This window comes from Heliangelus exortis, chromosome W (assembly GCF_036169615.1).
Source record: "Heliangelus exortis chromosome W, bHelExo1.hap1, whole genome shotgun sequence".
Taxonomy (NCBI): Eukaryota; Metazoa; Chordata; class Aves; order Apodiformes; family Trochilidae; genus Heliangelus; species Heliangelus exortis.
In genome coordinates, this window is record NC_092453.1 from 595,173 (window position 1) to 615,154 (window position 19,982).

At 39.2% G+C, this 19,982-nt stretch overlaps 1 protein-coding gene across 2 annotated transcripts in view; it reads right to left on the bottom strand.

Moving 5' to 3' along the window:
- The window catches only part of LOC139789117 (ceramide transfer protein-like), a 220,094-nt gene that overhangs the window by 10,514 nt on the left and 189,598 nt on the right, over window positions 1-19,982 (bottom strand). The window contains exons 8-14 of one of the 2 annotated variants that reach the window (XM_071729642.1): window positions 14,927-15,019; window positions 12,925-13,011; window positions 11,957-12,049; window positions 11,273-11,347; window positions 1,601-1,696; window positions 877-1,009; window positions 694-764 (exon numbers count right to left, since the gene is read on the bottom strand). In XM_071729642.1, coding sequence (XP_071585743.1) covers window positions 694-764; window positions 877-1,009; window positions 1,601-1,696; window positions 11,273-11,347; window positions 11,957-12,049; window positions 12,925-13,011; window positions 14,927-15,019 — 648 coding nt within the window. The remainder of the gene's footprint in view (window positions 1-693; window positions 765-876; window positions 1,010-1,600; window positions 1,697-11,272; window positions 11,348-11,956; window positions 12,050-12,924; window positions 13,012-14,926; window positions 15,020-19,982) is intronic. The other variant, XM_071729641.1, reaches the window with a different exon arrangement.

Here is a 19,982-nt window from a genome sequence, read left to right on the forward strand (position 1 = left end):
TTAACACAACTGCCTTATTAAAAAATAGGAGTCTGTTATTGTGCTAGCTTTAAGGTAACTACTAATAAAATTGTAAAATAATAGATTTGCTTAAATATCTGAGTATACTAATACATGGAATAATGCAAGATTAAAGATGAATTTGTACAGTACATTCCCAATTTTTTTAACCTGTTAGGTTACAGTTATAGGGTTATAAGACAAATGAACATTTTAGTAAATCTACATCAGAACTGGTTAGGATGAAAAAACATAATGAAGTTAAAAGAATAAATGTTGTATCAGCAATCATACCACCTCATAATGCAAATGCTTATGTCAACTAATCATGGTCAACAATAGCTTGCGTTATTTCAATAAAGAATATGATACAGTGGTATTCCTTGTAGTCAATGTCAATTTATTGCTTCAGTTTGCTTCATATGAACCTTGCTTTACTGGCAGTGATATACTTAAAGATTAAAAACAGTCCTCATTTGTAATTACAAGCTCTATAAGACACATATACAACCAATTATGCTATCAAGTCAAGTTAGAGAAATTGACAAAGTTGCAGTTTAATAGAGAACTTGTTCTGAACTGTTTTGTACAGTATTTTAAGTTGTTAAGACATTCAAGTATTTCAGAATACATTAGAACACATATGCCCCTGATTGTCTCATTAAGGTGTGTAAAAAGGTGAAGTGTTATTACCTTATGCATCTGGTAAATGATGATTGCATTATCAGCTAAATTTTCCACAACATGGAAATTTTCAATTGTTGCTAAAAGAGGAGGGAAAAATAAAATCCATTAGTAAACAAGCACAGATATTAGGTCATTGTTATAAACAATGTTTGCTGATAAACATGCAAAGATTAATAACTGTTTCCTTACTTTCCCAGTCATTACGAACATCGACATTCCAAAAATAGTGGCAAACTTCATGCCCTGTCACCCCTTTAACGGCATGTGTTGCTTTCAAAGGATCTAAAACTATTCCATTCTCTTCTACCTCTCTTCTGTACACCTATGGCCAAATGCAAAGAAAGAAATGCAGAACAGAAATTGTCAAAACCACTCATGTTTTAATAGTTTAGTTCCATCAGCTTTGATAATAACTTACTTAGAAGTCTAACACATTAATGATTTGCCGTGTGAGTGTTCTCTGGTAACTACCAATGAAGACATTCTTACATGGCACTTCGCATTAAAATACCAGTATTTTGAGAATCTATACTCCAGAAATTATTAAGCTACCTTATTTATCACTATACACAAGAATGCATACAAGCACAGTGAAGTAGCCAACAGTAACTTGCTGCCATATAATATTTTCATACATTGAGTTTACACACCATTTTAATACCAAGTTTTAAGTAGGAGAAAATGATAAAGGAATCTTCAGAGGTGAAGCTATTGCAATAGTTGCATATAATTTTGCATGAATACATATATTAAACCTGAAGCTCTTGTGGAATCCAGTCCCAACCTAAACAATGCTGTTCTTAGAGAGGTTTTAACAGCATAAATTGCTGAGTAATAGCATTTAGAGAGAATTACAATAGCTGCTTCATAGCATATCATCTTATATCAATTAAGAAAAAACCCAAATACTTACTTTCATTTCTCCTTCTTCTACCACTAGCTGCCAATTGGCATCTCCTCCAACATCTTGCAAGGAATATGTCATATGGTTTTGTAACATCTCTTCCACCTTTAAAGGAAAAAATACACATTTTTAAATCATTCCTTCCATCTTCACGGGCAGAGGACTGTACAGTATTGGAAGCCACAAGTCAATACTTTAAAACCTGTGCAGGAGCTGAACTTCGACAACAGAGCCTTCTATCACAGGTTAGGAACAAGCAGATACTTTCGGCCTTCAGTAAAAAGCCACAATTTTGATTCAATTTCTAAATTAATTCTTTATGGATACTTCCTTATCCTTCCTTATATGCTTTAAACTGTCAAAACTCACTATTTCTACCCAAGACAGTGTTATTACATCATGTAGGAAGTTACTTCAGATATCTCCAAATAGAATTGCAATGCACTGAGAGACTTGAAAACCAATATTCACTGAAGAGCATTTAAAAAGTGAAACAAAGAAAGGGGAGGGAGAGAAACAAGCTCTAAAAAAATGAATGCATATCAAAAGTCATATTGAAACAGCAGTGAAGGAAACGGTTATGAGCAAGTGATGTAAACACTTTGAAAATACAAAATATGTCTCTCGAATCAGTATTTTTTCTGCTCTTTTTAAGATATACCAAACATCCTCAATTAACAGATTTTTTCCCCAAACTTAATTAGCTTCTGTTTTATATCATGCTTGACAAGCTCCTAGAGATAAGACTGCTTATCCAGTCGCCTCCTGGTACATGGTCCAGACAAAGGTAATAAATTGAACAGGGTGCCAAGGACTGAAAGATAATAATAATTAAAAGAGAAGTTCTTGAGATGGCAGAATCGGTGTTATTTTTAGCAAGTCTGTGTGCCAGTGATTTTTGAAAAGACAGAACCCCTTCTGCTGTATAAGAACTCCAAGAGAAAAAGCAGAAGTGCGCAGCTCTTCTTCCCCCCCCCCTCTCTCGGCACTTCGGCTTCAGCTATGGGACAGAGAAGCGGCAGGAGCAACAGACCCTACGCACCGGACTACAGCCAGAGGCCAGGGCCGGCGGACGGTGATAACATCTTGATTACTTTCTCCTTCTTTTCTCTTCTTAATGACTCCTCTCCAAAGTAACTAATTGTATAAATCCTAAATAAATCCTTTTAACTTGTTAAAATCATAAAGCCTGGTTATTTTCGTAAATTCACGCGTCATCTATGAGTAGTGGCTGAATTTTCCTCGCAAACAAAATATAAATAATAACTCGGATCGTAACAGCAAGGTATGCCTATTCTGTTTCATTGGCATCTTTGCACAGTTGCCAGCTAAAAAACCAGAACAGAAATGCTTACATTCCAAAAACATTATTATTAAATACTCATTTAAAAATTACTTAACTAGACAGTTGCACACTTTTCTTAAAGGCCAAATATTTGATACATTTTTATCGAGCTATGTGAACACCTTTTTTTTTTTTTTTTTCCAAATAATGTGCATGAAAGTGAGTGGTAGGAAAGGAAATGTATTTTTTTATTTAATCTAGTTTTTTTCTGCTTTTTTGTGTCATCCCCCCATTTCCAAATCCCACTCTCCCTCAAATTAAAATAGAGACAAAAATATAAATTATCCATGGCTGTGTAATGTTCACAAGTGCTGGAAACAATAACTTTTTCCATCTAAATGGTGAGAACTACTAAAACTCATCATAGTAAATACATCAGTATAATTTACACTATTTTTTTAAATTACTAGAAATAACTTTTTTTTAAGAAGGAAAGGCACCGCAAGCAAAGGTTAGTCAATTGTCCAACATACAGATTAGTCTGTGTGCAATCACAACATTAGTAGCCTGAACCTATAAGTGGTTTTTGCACAACTTAAAAAACTATTTTATATGCACACTAGGCTTTATAACCTATAAAATATGAATGAGCATGTAGTAGAAGTATAAAACAAAATTAAAGAATAATTAATGACTGATGCGAGAGGTGGCGACCTTAGGGGTTCGGCGCAGAAGTCAAAGATGAGTCCTCACGGAGGTATAGTCGATGCTTTCAGACCATCCCCCTGCAAATGACCTTTTCCTGACATGATATAGAATTGAAAGATTTTATTTTGTTTTAATTTAAAGCATTAATTTTATTTGTACCATGTACAAATAAATGTGGGGTATTTAAGGATGTGGGGTATTTAAATATTCAATTTACTAGCTCTAGGTCACACTTCTTTCAAAAAGGAATCCTTGCCATGCTCCCAAACTTTACCTGCAACACCTTCAGGTCCCTATCTTTCTTCTCCTCTAGCTCCTAATCTATTCAGGACAAAAATGGCTTTTATATGTTGGGCTTATGTTTTGCTGCTGCTTGCTTTATGCTAAATGCAGTGGGAGAGGAATAGCAAAGAAAGAAGAGAATGAGGCATCCACAGGAGTGCAATCCAAACAGTTTAAGGCCTTTGGAACTGTTCAGCATTTAGCCCCCTGATTGCCTCTGAAAATGTCAAAGCCATTTTTAGTTTTGTTCTCCTGATAGTTTCATTCCTTTCAGATAGCTTCCCCTTAGGTTTGGTGAAGGAGAGGCATCATTGCAACTTTCAGAGTAGAGTGAATACTGTTTTTTGCTAACAAGCAACGACAGACTTGACCGAGTAATTGCGGTGCATACAACTGTATTGTACATACTACCTGTCCAAACCATGATCTACTTGTTGATAGTGGTCTGTCAGCCTGCACCTATTTCAGGTATTACATTAGGCACAGAGTCAAGATTCACAGATCCTTTCCCACTGAGGAGGCCACATTATTTCCTCTGTGTTCCTGGCAGATTGCAGGAATGGTCTACAGAAATACTTGCAACCTCTATTCCATGCAGCCTTGGCCTGAATGTTTACTAGGCAGTTCAGAACAGGCCCTCAGAACAGCTCAATCTATTTTAAAATCCGATAGTCTATTAAAAGAGAAAGTGATCTGCAAAACATCTGCAGTGTTTTAAGCCCACAACCTCCCACTCAATTGGCAGAGACATATCAATGTCTTTCTGAAGGCACACTGAAGAACCAGCTCCCGTCAGAATACGTTTACACTTCTCAGTCTTAAAAACAAAGATTCAAGTTTCTACTTGACCTTTTACTAATACCGAAAATTTCTTGATATGAAGTTCCATTTATTCAGAATCAGATACTAGCTTGTCTTTCCAAAAGCCAAATCCTCAGACTGTGGACAGAGGCCAATTTCCTATGAATAAAGTACAGAGCAGGCTATCACCAAAAGGTGTGCTGCTTTTCTCTTTGTTATCTCTCAGTTGTCTTTCACCTGCTTGTTCACTAGCAATGAAGCTCCAGAGCAGGTGAAAAATATGGGGGAAGGAGGGGGCAGAAGGGAGTAGGTTTCTGCAATCAGTTAACTTGAAATTACATCCAGTCCTATGAGCAGAGGCTGAGAAAACTGCAAATGTTTAGTTAGGAGAGGAGGAGGCTGAGAGGAGACCTTATTGCTCTCCTGAAAGGAGGTTGTAGGGAGGTGGGTGCTGGTCTCTTCTCTCAAGTGAACAATGATAGCACTAGAGGAAATGGACTGAAATTGCACCAGGGGAGGTTTAGACTAGATATGAGGAAGAATTTCTTTACCAAGAGTTAAGCATTGGAACTGACTGCCTAGGGAGGTTGTGGAATCACCATCCCTGGAAGTATTTAAAAACTGTGTAGATGAGGCACTTCAGGACATGCTCTTGTGCTCTAGTGGGTGATACAGATATTGATATATTTTATTGGGGAGGGGATATTGACAGTGGTGATCTTAGAGGTCTTATCCAACTGAGACAATTCTGTGATTCTATGACCAATTTGCACTATTGTAATAAGGATCTGGTTGTAATGTATGTTGATGAATTTGTATTCCTAACCAGTAAAATTCAGGAAAAGAATTAAACTGAGTAAGAAGTGAATGTGGGGCTAAGCAAAGCAGTTGAGACATGTAATTTTTCCACTGAAACAGTGTGAACAAAACAAGGCCCTAACGAGACTAACTTCTATCTCGAAGATAATTAAAAGTGTAGGCCCTGTTAAAATAAGACACTGACAAGGCTAACTAGGCACCAAAGGAATGTGAGCACCTGCACAAGAACATAAAGATGTCATAACCAGCAGATAAGAGGAAAATTATGGCTAGGGTCTGATATCGTCTTGCAACAACATAATGAAGTCAGCGAAATCAAGAAAGGTAAAAAGTTCAAGCTTGAGGAAGACCTCTTACTTCATCCAAAGACCCCCTGATGACCCCCATATATCTCCCCAAAGACTCTGCCCAGACTCTGCCTATCATGAATATTATAATGACATGATGAATATGTACGTAAACCCACCTTCTTTTGAATATGGATAGAGTTGTAATCAATAAAAGGTAATTCCAGAACTTTAATTGTGTGAGTGTGAGCGGAGTGGAGATTCCCCACGCACCCAGAGCTGTTTTGCTTATTGCAATTTTATTAATTAAATTAAGCCATTAACAGAATATTGACCTCAGATTTGTTTTTAAATGGTTAGATTTTTAGCCACACTAGTGCTCTGATACTCAGGTTTACCATATGGATCCACAGGCATGAGATGAAAATTAGATACTTGGAATTGGAATTGGAAAACGGATACTTGGAATGATACATACTTGGAATGACTATGCTAGAGGATGATAATTGCTGACCTGACAAGGACTGATAAACTGGCTCCACTACAGGGAAAAATCTTGCATGCATCGTTGACCATACAGATAAACAGGAAGAGGATTAATCCCCCCCCCCAGGGAAGCATCATTAACCTCGATTTTTGCTTAAGGGGCATGAAGTCAGCAGAACAGAGATAAACCAGTCTCATTATCATGATTTTAAAAATCACAGCCTTAAGCCAAAGCACCACTACTCCATTTTAGCCCTTACCCTCTGATTATGCAGAGATAAGCATTACAATGGGATCTCCACTTCTACTGTATAAATATTCTGTCCTGTCACTATGGTGTGCTATTTTTTTGGCATTAGCCTGCTAGCACCTGATCCTGTGCAAGATTGTTATAAACCTGATATATCGTCTTTGTGGATTGGACTTTGCAAACCGGGTAAAGAACTTATTTATGATAATAAGAAGGTTTGCATATTTTAATGACTATAAATTTCCATTACATTGAACTGGCCATGTACCTATAGCCTGACAGAAAACAGATTCTGTCTTTGGAATCAAGCTGGCTTTCTATTACTTGATTTCCCTCCTCCTCCCAAATAAAACCAAACTTGAATTACCAAACATAGATGACCCTATTGATACCCAGGACTTGAGACTCTTTCCTTAATAAGGTATAGAGTGGAAGAACAAAGCATACTTTTTAATTCCTTTTGTAAGGGCTAAACTATGTAAAGATGCAGTGGATAGATAAAGTGGAAGACTTGGGGCACCATGCTATGGAATGGGACTGATAAAGGAAACCACACAAGAAAAGGATGGTTTCCTGTATGTGAGGATGATTTGAACAAGACAAAGGATGGACTAAGCATGCGTTAAAACTGAGTTCACTTGGTAGACATGGTGATGAAGACTACTGAAGACCACCAGAAGACCCCCAACAAACACTGAGGGACAAAAGTAAGAATGTACTAAGGGCATTTGCAAATGTTAATGAGTTCCAGGAAATTGAATGAATATGTGTCATGTTAATACTGGCCTGGCAATTAAGCGGAATGACAGATGCTCTCTATTAATCCCTGTCCCTTCCCAGATAAAGGAAGAAGAGAGAATAAGGGAGAGATACTTATGGGTTGGAAACTAAACTACACAGCTTTAATGAAACAGTAACGATAAATAAGAAAAATTACTAAATATATAAAAATATATAAGAAAATTGATACCATGTTCCTCCCCCCTTTCCTCCAATAACTCTCACGTCACCACCAAGGCTGCAGGACAGCCCTGGGAAAGTCCAGGCTGGACTCCAAGAGTCAGCAGCAGTAGGGAACTGGAGGCAGGAACACACAGATTCAGGCTGGCATAGATTGGGACCACAGGCAGTCAAACAGACAAAATCCTCACTGGATGCCGAAGCAAACAGGGACAGGCGAGGAAGGGGAAGCAGGAAGGGGTTTGACCCTTGTGTTCCCTCAAATTTATACTAAGTATGATGTGTATGGGATGGAATACTCTGGTCAATTTTGGCCATCTATCTTGTCTGTTCCTCCCTAAGGGAGGGCTGCAGGTGTGACCTCTTTACTCCTTTTTTCCTTCCAGTGGTCAAAATGTTCTTCAGAACTGAGCAGTGTCCTTGGTTCTGCATACCAGTCTCTAGCAGTAACTATAAAAATCAAACGTTATCAGTCCCAGAAGCAGACACTGTCTGGGAAACTTGCTGTTAATTTCAGGAAGTGCAGCTACTTACAAGAGACTTAGCTGAAAGAAAAGTACAAGACAGAAAATTACCTTTATCCTGGTCCAAACCAGGACAATATGCTAATAATTTCTCAGTAAACTAATGAATATGCATATCTAACCTGTATATAACTTTTGTGCTCAGACAGGTAGATGTGCACTGTTAGGTTGAAGCAATCCCCTGTGCACCCAGCACCACAATAAAGGATGCCTGCTTTCTAATACTCCAAAATTGAATTTTAGAGATATCACTAATAATGTTGTACATTATTACCTGTATACTTTTCCCCCTTGCAATAAATTCAAGTTCCAGAAATTAACTGACTGCAATAGGTCAAGGCAAGTGTTAGGATTACAGTCCAATAAGCAAGTCCTTAAGTGTTAGAGTTCTGCTCACACAGAGAGCAGATAGCTGAAGGAAGCCCCATATTTACAAGCCTATATGGACCACAGCAGAAGGAAACTAAAGGCATGAATGCTATGCCTGAACAATTTTTTTTTTATAATAAAGACCAAGCACATGAACTCACTTATCTAACTCAACTCTAAACCATGATCTTCAGAGCAAGCACCTAAAGTAATTTTGCACATTACTGATATATGTCACTATGACTACATTCACATACTGAGGATGTCAGATGTTTTCTGAAGGATAATTGAATATAGTGGAACTCTTCGGTAAAAATTCTCATACCCTGTAGAGTCCTGAAATTAATAATTGTTTTAAAACAGACACAAATGTTCTGACAAACTGGACATTGCATTTGGGTGGGTTCTTCATTCAGTAAGACACATAGAAACTGCTCTTGCAAAAGGAGCTCCTCATTTGGTGTCCACCCTGATAAGCAGGGCACTGTCCTTATTTGATAAGGAACAGTGGCTAGCAAGAGGGGTTCTGCAGAGGCAGAGCGCCTTCTTGTGAAAATCCCATGTAAGGCCACTGAACAGGGCTCATATGCAGAAATAAGGGTCATTGCTCAGTCAACTGAATGGGAGTAGGTCAGGTGACCACCTGGACCCCTATGCCCCACTGACTCATTCCCAGAACATTCTCGAACCCTACAATGAGTCTGCACAAACTAGGCCAAGCCTCACCTAGGAGAGGCAGGGCAAGGCAGCATAAAAGAAACAGATTTGAAATGCTGGGTATGTGCACCCGCCATCCAAGGACCACAACATGATGCTGAGATCATTGTTGGATCCAAGGGTGGTGATATCTTTTCTGTCCCCTTTTTCTTCATCTCTTTCTCTCTGTTTCTAACCTTACTCTCAGCACATAAGGGTAACATAATTTCTAATTTTGCTAAATTTTTGCTGGTTATCACCTGTTGTTTTGAGAGTACTACTTTTCTAAATTTTGCTAGTAGTAACCCGTTGCCTTGAGAGTAATAGTGCTGTGTGTTTTTGACAAGCTTTATAATCTTACCCCAATTTAAATTAAAAATGTGTTTTGTATAAGCCTCCTGGGTAATGGTTTTCGAGAGGGTAATCTTGCCAAATGTGTTGTTAAGAGATTAAGTAGAGAGGGTTAACCCTGTATCACAACCCACAAGGTGAGTGTGGCACTATCACTGCTCACTTTAGCTCCCCAGAGGTGGGGGCCCAAACCAAATATTGCATCCCACAGATTGGATACGGTGTTACATCCCACAGAGTGGGCATGGGTAGAGTTCCCCAGAGAGGGGGTTGACCCAGGGAGATTTGGACTGGACCTCCTTGTTTTCTAAACTCCTTCAGAGAGGAGATTAAGAGCAACTGGGTCCAATCCTGGGCCCAATGCTTTCAAACCAATGGATTACAAGTAGCAGAATTTCACAAAATGATACTTTCAAAGCAATGGATTACAATTTAGCAAAATTTAAGGAAATTAAACAGGTTACAACTAACAAAACTTAACAAAGCAATAGGTTGTAAAATTTAACAAAGTTAGGAACTATGTTACCCTTATGTGCCAAGATAAGATTAGAAACAGAGACACTGAGAGAGATAAAGAAGAGATAGGAAAGATATCACCACCCTTGGATCCAGCGATGGTCTTGGTAGGAAGTTGTGGTCCTTGGATGGTGGCCACCCATCCAGCATTTCGAGTGTGCCTCTTTTATGCTACCTGTCCCAACCTTTTCTGGGGGGACTTTGGTGTATCTTGTGCAGCCAGGTGTTCACTTGGGGCCCTCCAGATGGGATGACACAGCAATAACCCTTATTTCTGCACATGCACCCTCTTCAGTGGCTTCACCTGGGGCACACACAAGATATCACTCTGCCTCTGCAGGGTACAGCTTGCCTGCCTCTGTCTCTTATCGAATAAGGACAGTGTCCTGCCTATCAGGGTAGCCATCAAAGAGAACTCCCTTGCAAGGACAATGTTCAGCTTATCAGGATAATCACTGAAGAAGGGGCTGCTCTTGCAAGAGCAGGACCCCATTTAGGATGACCACCAAATGAGGGCCTCTCCTTGCGAGAAGAGGGCCCCGTTTATCAGGGTGGTTACCCAAATGAAGGTCTCTCTTTGAGAGAACAGAGTCTAGGTGGCTTATCAAATGAGGACTCCACTCGAGTGCAGTATCCATTTTCTCAGAGCAGATGTTTTGAGACAATTATTCTTTTCAGGATGCTACATCCTACCCCAGTTAGAAAAGGTTAACTGTACCCTTACAACCCTCACTGAGAGGCACAGGAGAGAGAAGGACTGGATCTAACCATACCTCGGCTCTTCTCTGTGAAGGAGTCCAGTCTGAATCTCCCTGAGTTGCCCACCAGGTGGGATGTGATATATCCACAATCTTGTTTGTTAACATCACACTTTACGACCTTTCAATAATAAAACTAGTTGTAGAGGTAAAAAGTTACATACACTAGAGAGCCTTCACATTAAGTATCCTAATGTCATTTACAAGTGACAAACAAATTTTAAAGACAAAATTAATCCTTTGATTTAAGAGCAAGAAAAACTATTTTGAAGAAAATACCATCTCCATCCTACACAAAGCAGGTGTTATTTTATTGCATTTATTATAATCAGAAATGCAAAATCTTCAAGTTGTAGGCATTTTTATTTAATCTACTGAAATCCAACAGTTTCACAATATTTGTGCCTCTGCACAAGTGATATGCATGCAAGCAGAATGTAAATACAACCATTTAGTATAGGAATAGAGAACTTTTTTTGGTCTCAACATACTAGTTTAAAGCAAGCAGTGACTTAAGAAACAGGTTCTAAAGAAGAGGATGAAATACAGCAAAGATATGCAACCCCTCCTTTACACATTAATACAGTACCTGGATGCTGAATCTGTGAACATCAGAGGCACTGACTATAACAATGGAAGACATGGAGGAAGTGTGACTATAGGGCTACCAGAGACAGACAAAGAAAAAAAACCAAGTAAATCAGAACAAAGGCACAACAGAGCATTCAGTACCAACTTGCAAGCATAAGATAATGAAGAAAAACAAAAGCACCATAAGCAGCAAGCACAGCAGTAAATGCTGATTTCATGCACCTATTATGTAATTTTCTCCCAGTGAAGCCCTAAGAAAGGCATAGCATTTCCAGTAACACTAAAAATGTCAACTGATCCTAAAGCAAGAGACTGGATTTTTTTTTTTTTTTTTAAATCAATTACATGAATTTTGGTGGAGGTCTCTAAAAACCACTAAGGGTAGCCAACTTGGGATTTTTTTTTCCTTTAATATCATCTCTAACCAACATGTTCGATAAAAGTCAAGAGTATTCTAAATAGATATTTAAATCAGTATTTTTTTGAGCCAAGACAGAAACAGTCCTTCTTCAATTTCAGCTGCTTCAAATGAAAATGAGTAAACCATTGAAAGTTATACTAGAAACACCTAAAAATAATAAAATGTAAAAAACAAAATTAAAAAATCACACCTACCTATATAAAATATTATATAGAAATATGTCAGCCCATTATTCAGAAGAAATAGTGAGAAATATCTTACCTTTTGGACAAATCTATGAGTCCCCACAGCAGAACATGCATCTCCTGAAGGTAAGGATGCTGGACAGTGTAATCTGACCTTTTCACTTTGGGACTACAACAAAATAGGTTTAATTATTGGTAGTCAGCTGCTACTGGGTGGACTATGGAACAGAGTGAGGCATCCTGTATCTATATAGTGACTACAACAGCTAATGCTGTCCATGACAGATATGAAGTTGTCATCCTGCTGCAATTCTCAGGAAGTGAATGGGCCTCAAGACTGAATAACCCATTCATCTATAGTTCAAGGTCTATTTCCAGGTTAAGCAAAACAGATTGGTAGAATTAAAGATGCTGCATCCATGTTGTAATACAAAGGTCACTCAAAATATTTACTCTCTGCTAGGAGACCCCAACATAGATAAACTCTGTTGGGTACTGTATGCCCACTAGAAAGTCTTAAAATTCTTAACCAAGTCATTGTATTCACTGACTTCATTACCCAAAACACTTTTAAGACAAAGTAATTACTACTTTGCTATTCCCTCTCATTTTAAACACTACTATATGTTCTCATATTATAGATATATATATATTTAATCACATGCATCCTATCCCTTTTTAATCCTTGTCACTGAAGTGTATTCAAGAAAAGAGTTAGAGAAATAGAACAGTCTACACATATCTGGTACATATAAAGATAAATTTTATATAGGACTAATACACATTTAGGAATTAAAACCAGAGACATTCAATTAGCTTAAAACTTATACTATCCTTTTCTATGCAAGCTGTGAATTTACTTTCTCAAAATTACAATTAAGCAATGATATTTAACTGTAAAAATATTGGAGTAGTGAATTTCACTTATAAGTATCAGTATAAAATATCTAGAGTATCAGGAAATGCACCCCAGTACTGTGACTGTAAGTCACAGAAGTCTTCTATGAAGTGCTCATCATTAACACATTTTTCAAGTATCAATACCTGTTCTTCCATTTTATCCTGTCTATCGAGAGCAGCTTCAACAGCATCAAAGAATTCTTCTTCATTAATCAGACTATTAGGACCCTCCTAGCATAAAACACAAAACCAGTTGAAAATTTTGGATACACGAGAGCACCTTTAAAGTTTAACATTAGAAATAGATATTTATATATTATGCGTATAACTGACAGAGGGAAATTTCTTGCCCAAATATTTTCACCAATATTCTTAAATTACAATCCATCTGAAAACCCTACTTGTTAAAAAAAGTTATTTTCTTTAACAACAATTTAGGGGTAGTTCTATAAATAATAAAAAAACCCAGGAAAATGAAAACTGAGTAACAGTGTCAGTATGCTTTGACATCAGATTTTGGTTTCAATTAACATATATAAATGCTAAATATAAATAAATATTCACAATATATTATTTCTTAATTTAAATTAATAATTATATTTATTATTTTGTTTTTATTTTATTCTAATATTTAATAATATAAATATTTAGCATGTTCGTAAATATATTAACATATTTGTGTAGTTAGACTCCTTCCAAGTATTCCAGTGCCCTAAGGTAGATTGCAGATGTGTGCTCAAAGCATAACAAGATTAAAAAATCCTAGGGATCGCTATTGAAAATTCTTGGAAAGAACAGTTTAACAATAAGCAACAGGTAGAGTTGAGTCTAAAAACTTGTGCCCACTAAGTAAAATAGTAATTTAAGAAAATCAACTTTACTGCTTTTATTGCATTTTAAAAGAAACTGGTCCAGCAAATTTAAAAAACTTACTTTACAACAGGGATATCTGGGAGAAGCAGCTGGGTTCATAACCAGGTATACAAAGTCCAAATTCCTATCCAACTTTTCCTTTTACAGTGCCTCAGTTACAACAGAGCCTAAGCCCTAAGTATCTTTTAAATATTCCAACATATTAGTACTATTTCCCAGTCTATTATTTGTAAGTATATATATGCTCAATTAGCATAAATAAAAGGGTCAAGTTCTTAAAAATTATGCAAACTGCATAGTAGGTGCATTACATTATTCTTCGGAAGAGCCTTAGATTTGACTAAATAACCAAATTGAGGAGGAAGATGTTTGTGAGATTCCACTCTGATTGGAATTTTTCTTTTAAAGCGAATGGTCCTGCTAGGGTGGAGGAAACCACCTTGATTGTACTTATGGTAATGTATCTGTCTAAGGTTGATGGAACAGAGTGGGGAGTGGCGCCTAGGAAGAGATAAGAATTGATGGGGATTGGTGGAAGCTTTGCCCTTCTGCACCAAGTCAACAAGTAAACGGAAGCCCCCCACCCCCCCCTGCTCCAGGCGAGCCTGTCTTCGATGGCTCTGATGCTAATGAACTTGGCTTCTGCAGCAGCTGGGGGTATAAAAGGCGGCTATTCTGTGGCTGTGTTGTTGCATCTTGACCCACCGCCATCTCACATCTGACCCTGTCCAGGATCAGCACGCCATCTTGAAGAAACTTGCTGGACAGCTGGACCCCTGGTGGTGACTCTAACTCTCTTATATCTTCTCCTTTTCCTCTCTCCCTCTTTTGCCTGGCAACATATCCCCCATACTTTCATGGGGTTCTATCATTTTTGCTTGTGCCAATTGTCAAATAAAAGTCTATGCTTGCACCCAACCCTTTTATGGTTGGACTTTGTTCTCATGGATCCAAAACCAAAATAAATTTAATGTTACTCCGGACTGTAACAATGTTAAAACATGCAACTTAACAGGTGAAACAGAACCTAAAATCACTGTATTTATCAACACATTTCAAGGGGCAGTGACAAGTTACTGATCAATTCAAGGTAAACTTCAAATTCTAGGATTTATATTCCATTCAGTTTCCAAGGCAGAAAAAGAAAAGCTTTCACAAAGACCTTGTTTTACACACACACACACACACACACACACACACACACACTCCTTTAAGAAACCAACCATTCTTTAAGTCTTAGCATTTTTAAAAATATCAAAAGCAGACTTTGTACCTCATAATCTGGCCCTCCAAAGTGGGACTTTTTCTTCAGTTCTGTCATGGCATTATTGTATGCTTCTTCAATTCTTCTCCTTTTCTCTAGCTCCTGTGAAATTACATGATCACTTGATTCAGCAAGAATGAATTGGCTCATAATAGTCAGCATGCCAATAAAAGGAATCACCAGTATAGTGGTTTTCCCCAAGTAACAATCCCAAAGATGCTGATTTTCTGATTTCATTTGCATGTATGCGCTATATGTAATCATACACATTCGTATGTAATGCAAAGCTTGGAGAGCTAGCTACCTTGATGTCATGGTTTGAGCCTGGCCTATACCAAAGGACCACATGGCCACTCACACCCCCTCTCCCCATTATGGGATGGCAAGGAAGAAATCCACCTAGAACCTTGTAGGTCAAGACAAGGGCTACGAGGTTTTCACTCACCAATTACGGTCATGGGCAAAACAGATTCAACTTGGGGAAAAATCAATGTAATTTATCATTAATCAAATCAAAACAGGGCAAAGAGAAAATCCAAACCAGAGCTTAAATACTTCCCCCCCCCCCTTCTTCCCGAGCCCAAAGTTCTTTGTTCTCAATATCTCTTCCCTCTTCACCCCATCAGCAAAGAGGGACAGGGAGTGAGGTTTACAGTCTGAACATCACAGGTTGTTTTCTGCCGCTCCTTCCTCCTCGGGGGGGAAGGATTCCTCACAGTCTTCCCCTGTTGGGAAACTGTCTGGAAGAAAACAGACATGTGAGCAATCCTGACTATTTAGCTTTAGCTAGAGTAAACTAAGGGCCTTGAGACCCAGTTGCAAGGTTACTGAAAGATGAGCTATGGGAAAAAGATAAGGGAACTGGCAGTAGAAAAGAAGAAATAACAGGATAATGAGGAAGCCAGCAGAAGTTCTGTGAGAACAGAATTTGTGTCCAAGATATAGCCACTTGCAAGATATTGTTATATAAACAAAGGCTCCATATAAAGCGAGTGTCCACTGTTAATAAATGACTTCACTTTAACCATATTGGTGACTGCGTGTTGTCCTTTAAGCCTCCGCGGATTTTTTCCCACATTTGGCGTCCGAACAGGGACCCTCTCGCTGTTGCTTCCAGGAGCGATGAAGACAGCTGGGATGAGAGGGCAGCGAGAAAGCCGACCGAAGGAACGGTGCGGCAGGAGCGGAGAAGCCAGTCGAAAGGAGACTGCTGCCCCGGTGGTCTACGTAGCTGGTGCCCGGCTACGGAACGAAAGAGGTACCTCGGAATTGAAGAATCTTGCCAAGAAAAAGGTGAGCGGCTGGGGAGGAGATGGGGTCTACACTCTCTAAAGAAGAAGAGGCAGTAGTTAAGCTCCTCCAATGTATTCTCTCTAAGAGAGGTTTATCACACGAAGGCAGGACCTTACGTGAATTACTGAAATGGGCACGGGATAGAGACTTGATCCCCTCGATGGGTACCATTTTTGAGTTACCTACTTGGGAAGCCATAGGTACTGCCCTATGGGATAAAATTAGCGATGGAGATAAGGAGGCACGACGCTTAGCGACACTCTGGAAATTGATTAGAGAAACCTTAAAAGAAATGAAAAGTGAAAGAGCAGCAGCCTCAACGTTTGCTGCCTTAACACCTGATCTACCAATACCGATGAATGCTCAAAATATGGACTTGACCTCTAGGCAGTTATTTGAGACACCTAAAATACCCCCACCAGCACCTGAAGGGACTATACTGATTCAAGCTCAGCCAACTGTGCCATTTGACCCTGGGGGGTCAGATGAAAAGCAAAAATGGGAATGAGAAGCAAAATGAAAAGCGACCGAAAACACCACCAGAATCGTCGGAGGACCCAGAGGGAGAGAAGCCGGAGAACACAGGTGAGGAACCTTGGAATGCAGACACCCCCCTCCTGCCCGCCTGCCACGGCTCCCGAACACTCTGCCACAGCTGCCTTCCTCTCCACCTCCGATGCCTGATTTATCTTCTTGACCACAGTTGCCATCAATTAATCCTCTGCTTCACCTGTCAACACCATCAGTGCCTGCTATAGAGCAACAACCAAGGAAAGAACTGGGACTCAGAGACAAGCAACTCAGGGAACTGCTGAAAAAACTGAAAGAACTGGAGACCAAGGATGAGTATACCCCTGAAAAAACCCTAGTTTTTTGCTCCGGGGAACACCCTGAACAACCCAGGGGCACTAATCCATTTTTATCCCCTGATCCGTTCCCTATCCCTGCTCCTACTTCCCTTAACCCTTTAACACCCACTGCTCCACCTCTTCCAGATCCAACATGGGGAGGGGAGGGTGGTGGAGGGGATAGTGGGGGGGGTGGGGGGGTGGAAGTGTGTATCCAGTAACTAAGTGGAAGGGAATTGTTCAAAATGCTATAGTTGAAGGAGAAATGGTTCCCAATATGGGTCCGATGGCTTTTCCAGTGATTGTGGGACCAGGAGGAGGAGGTCAATGGGTCGCATTAGATTGGAAAATGATAAAAGAAGCCAAAGCTGCCATTGTGAAGTACGGTTTGAAATCGGTTTGAGTCATTTACTCAATCTATTTTGCAATCTTTTTACTGCTCAATAGTTGACGCCATATGACACAAAAATGCTTGTTAATACTCTGTTAACTCCTTCTCAACAATTGCAATTTCATCATAAATGGCAAATGCTGTGTGAAAATGAAGCTGCGATTCCTAGACAGAACACCGATGCATTATATGGAGTGCAAGCACAAATGTTACTCTGTGCTGGTCCTTTTGTATGTGCAGATTTGCAGGCATGGTTTCAAACTGAAGTGTTACAACTTTCACAAGAACTGGTATATAAAGCTTTGCAAACTGTTCATGATATCCATATCCAAAATTTGTGGATCACTTATATTCAGTGGTAATATCACATCCCGATTTGACAGAAGAGATGAAAACAAATTTTTTTATATGTCAGCATATGACAATACTAAAAAAAAAACAACTAAATGAGCATTAGGACTACTCCCAAAAGGTGCTACAGCAGCCCAATTGTTAGAAGCTTCTGAGCAAATGCTAGAAGGAGATAAAGCTGCCTAAGGACCATCATTGCAATATGGTTCTCAATATTGATTTATATTGTGGTGCATGGTGCACTGGTGTTTCATACAGAGAAAAAAAAACAAACAAAAAAAAACCAACAAAAAAAAACTTGGTATTTACACTTGAGTTTTGGTTTGGGAGATTGTACCACTTCATTTTGTTTCAGGCTGACTCCACCAGATTTTAGGAGCAATAGCATTTCATTTTTGAATCTTCTAGTGGTTGTTGTTAATTTTTCTCCTATATTGGTGAGGAGTAAGAAAAAAAAAACAAAACCAAAAAAACAAACAACAACAAAAAAACAAACCCACAGTTATGAGAAGGAGTATGCCTTTTCGGAGGCCGAGAGTTGCGGCGGAGAGTGAGAGCTGCTCCTGGTACAGAGAGCACCCCTACTCCTGCCTCTGCAGCTGCTTCTTGTCCCCCCGCACACAAGGGCACAACTCAGATACGGCTGGTGAGCATTGCCAGTGTATCTGCTACAGCTGCAGCTGCTGTCTCTACCCCCACAGACACTGCTGCTGCTCAGAAAATGAGCCCTGATGCAGACACCACAGCAAAAAAAAAAAAAAAAAAAAAAAAAAAAGGGGGGGGGGGAAGGAGTGTACCTTTGCTGTTTAAAGGCTTGGAATTCTGTCTCTAAACAATTTTATTAGGCCTTTTTGGGCCTCAATTTGGCATCCATGGAGGAAACCAGGACTCCACTGTGCCGTGACCCGGGAGGGGTCTGGGGACGCTTTTGGGGCTCCCTGACGAATTTTTGTCGGATAAGCCTCCTCTACCCTCTTGGTTCTATGCACCAGTGGACACCAGACCTTCCTCATACTAAAAAGGTATTTAAGTCCTTCCACTGCAGTGTGAAATGTGCTTTTCATATTGTATTGATAATAGGTTCTTGTTAATGTTGTAATTCATGTGATCGTTTATATGTTGATTATGGGATCCCTTGTCTATGTGTTGATTGTTGATTGTGCTATTCTGTTGCACTGCTAAGTAGACGAACTTAACTTCTGGTATTTTAACACAGATGCTAAAAGATGTTGATAGTGTCAGACATGCAGTTTTACAATATCGTGCTGCCACTGACTTTTTATTATTAGCTTTTAGGTTATGTTTGTGAAGACTTTGATGGAGTGTATTTGCATGAATTTATCTGATCATTCAGAGTCAATTCACAACCAAAAACGATTGATTAAGATAACATGAAAAATTAACTGTTGCATATATTGGGTTAAATGAATGGTTAAACCACTTAAGGATATGGGGATAGCTTAGAGATTTAATTAGACAAGGTTTATCAATTATATTGTTATTATTGGTTTTGATGCTTTCGTATTATTAGTATGTTGTTTATGGCAATGTATTATTAGCATGTTATCTCACGTGATGAAGTAAGTCAGGATTGCTCAAAACAAAAAGGGGGATATGTTGGTAAACTGTCTGGAAGAAAACAGACATGTGAGCAATCCTGACTATTTAGTTTTAGCTAGAGTAAACTGAGGGCCTTGAGACCCAGTTGCAAGGTTACTGAAAGATGAGCTATGGGAAAAAGATAAGGGAACTGGCAGTAGAAAAGAAGAAATAACAGGATAATGAGGAAGCCAGCAGAAGTTCTGTGAGAACAGAATTTGTGTCCAAGATATAGCCACCTGCAAGATATCGTTATATAAACAAAGGCTCTATATAAAGCGAGTGTCCACTGTTAATAAACGACTTCACTTTAACCATATTGGTGACTGCGTGTCGTCCTTTAAGCCTCTGCGGATTTTTTCCCACATTCCCCTACTCCAGTGTGGGGTCCCTCCCACGGGAGAAAGTCCTTCATGAATCCCTCCAACCTGAGTCCCTCCTGCAAGCCACAATCCCTCAGGAGCAAACTGCTCCAGTGCCAGTGGCCCTCAGCCACAAACTAGGTCGGAACAGTCCCCTCCACGGCTGCAGGTCCACAACATCTGCTCTGTGATCTTTGCCAGACTGCAGGTCCACAACTGCT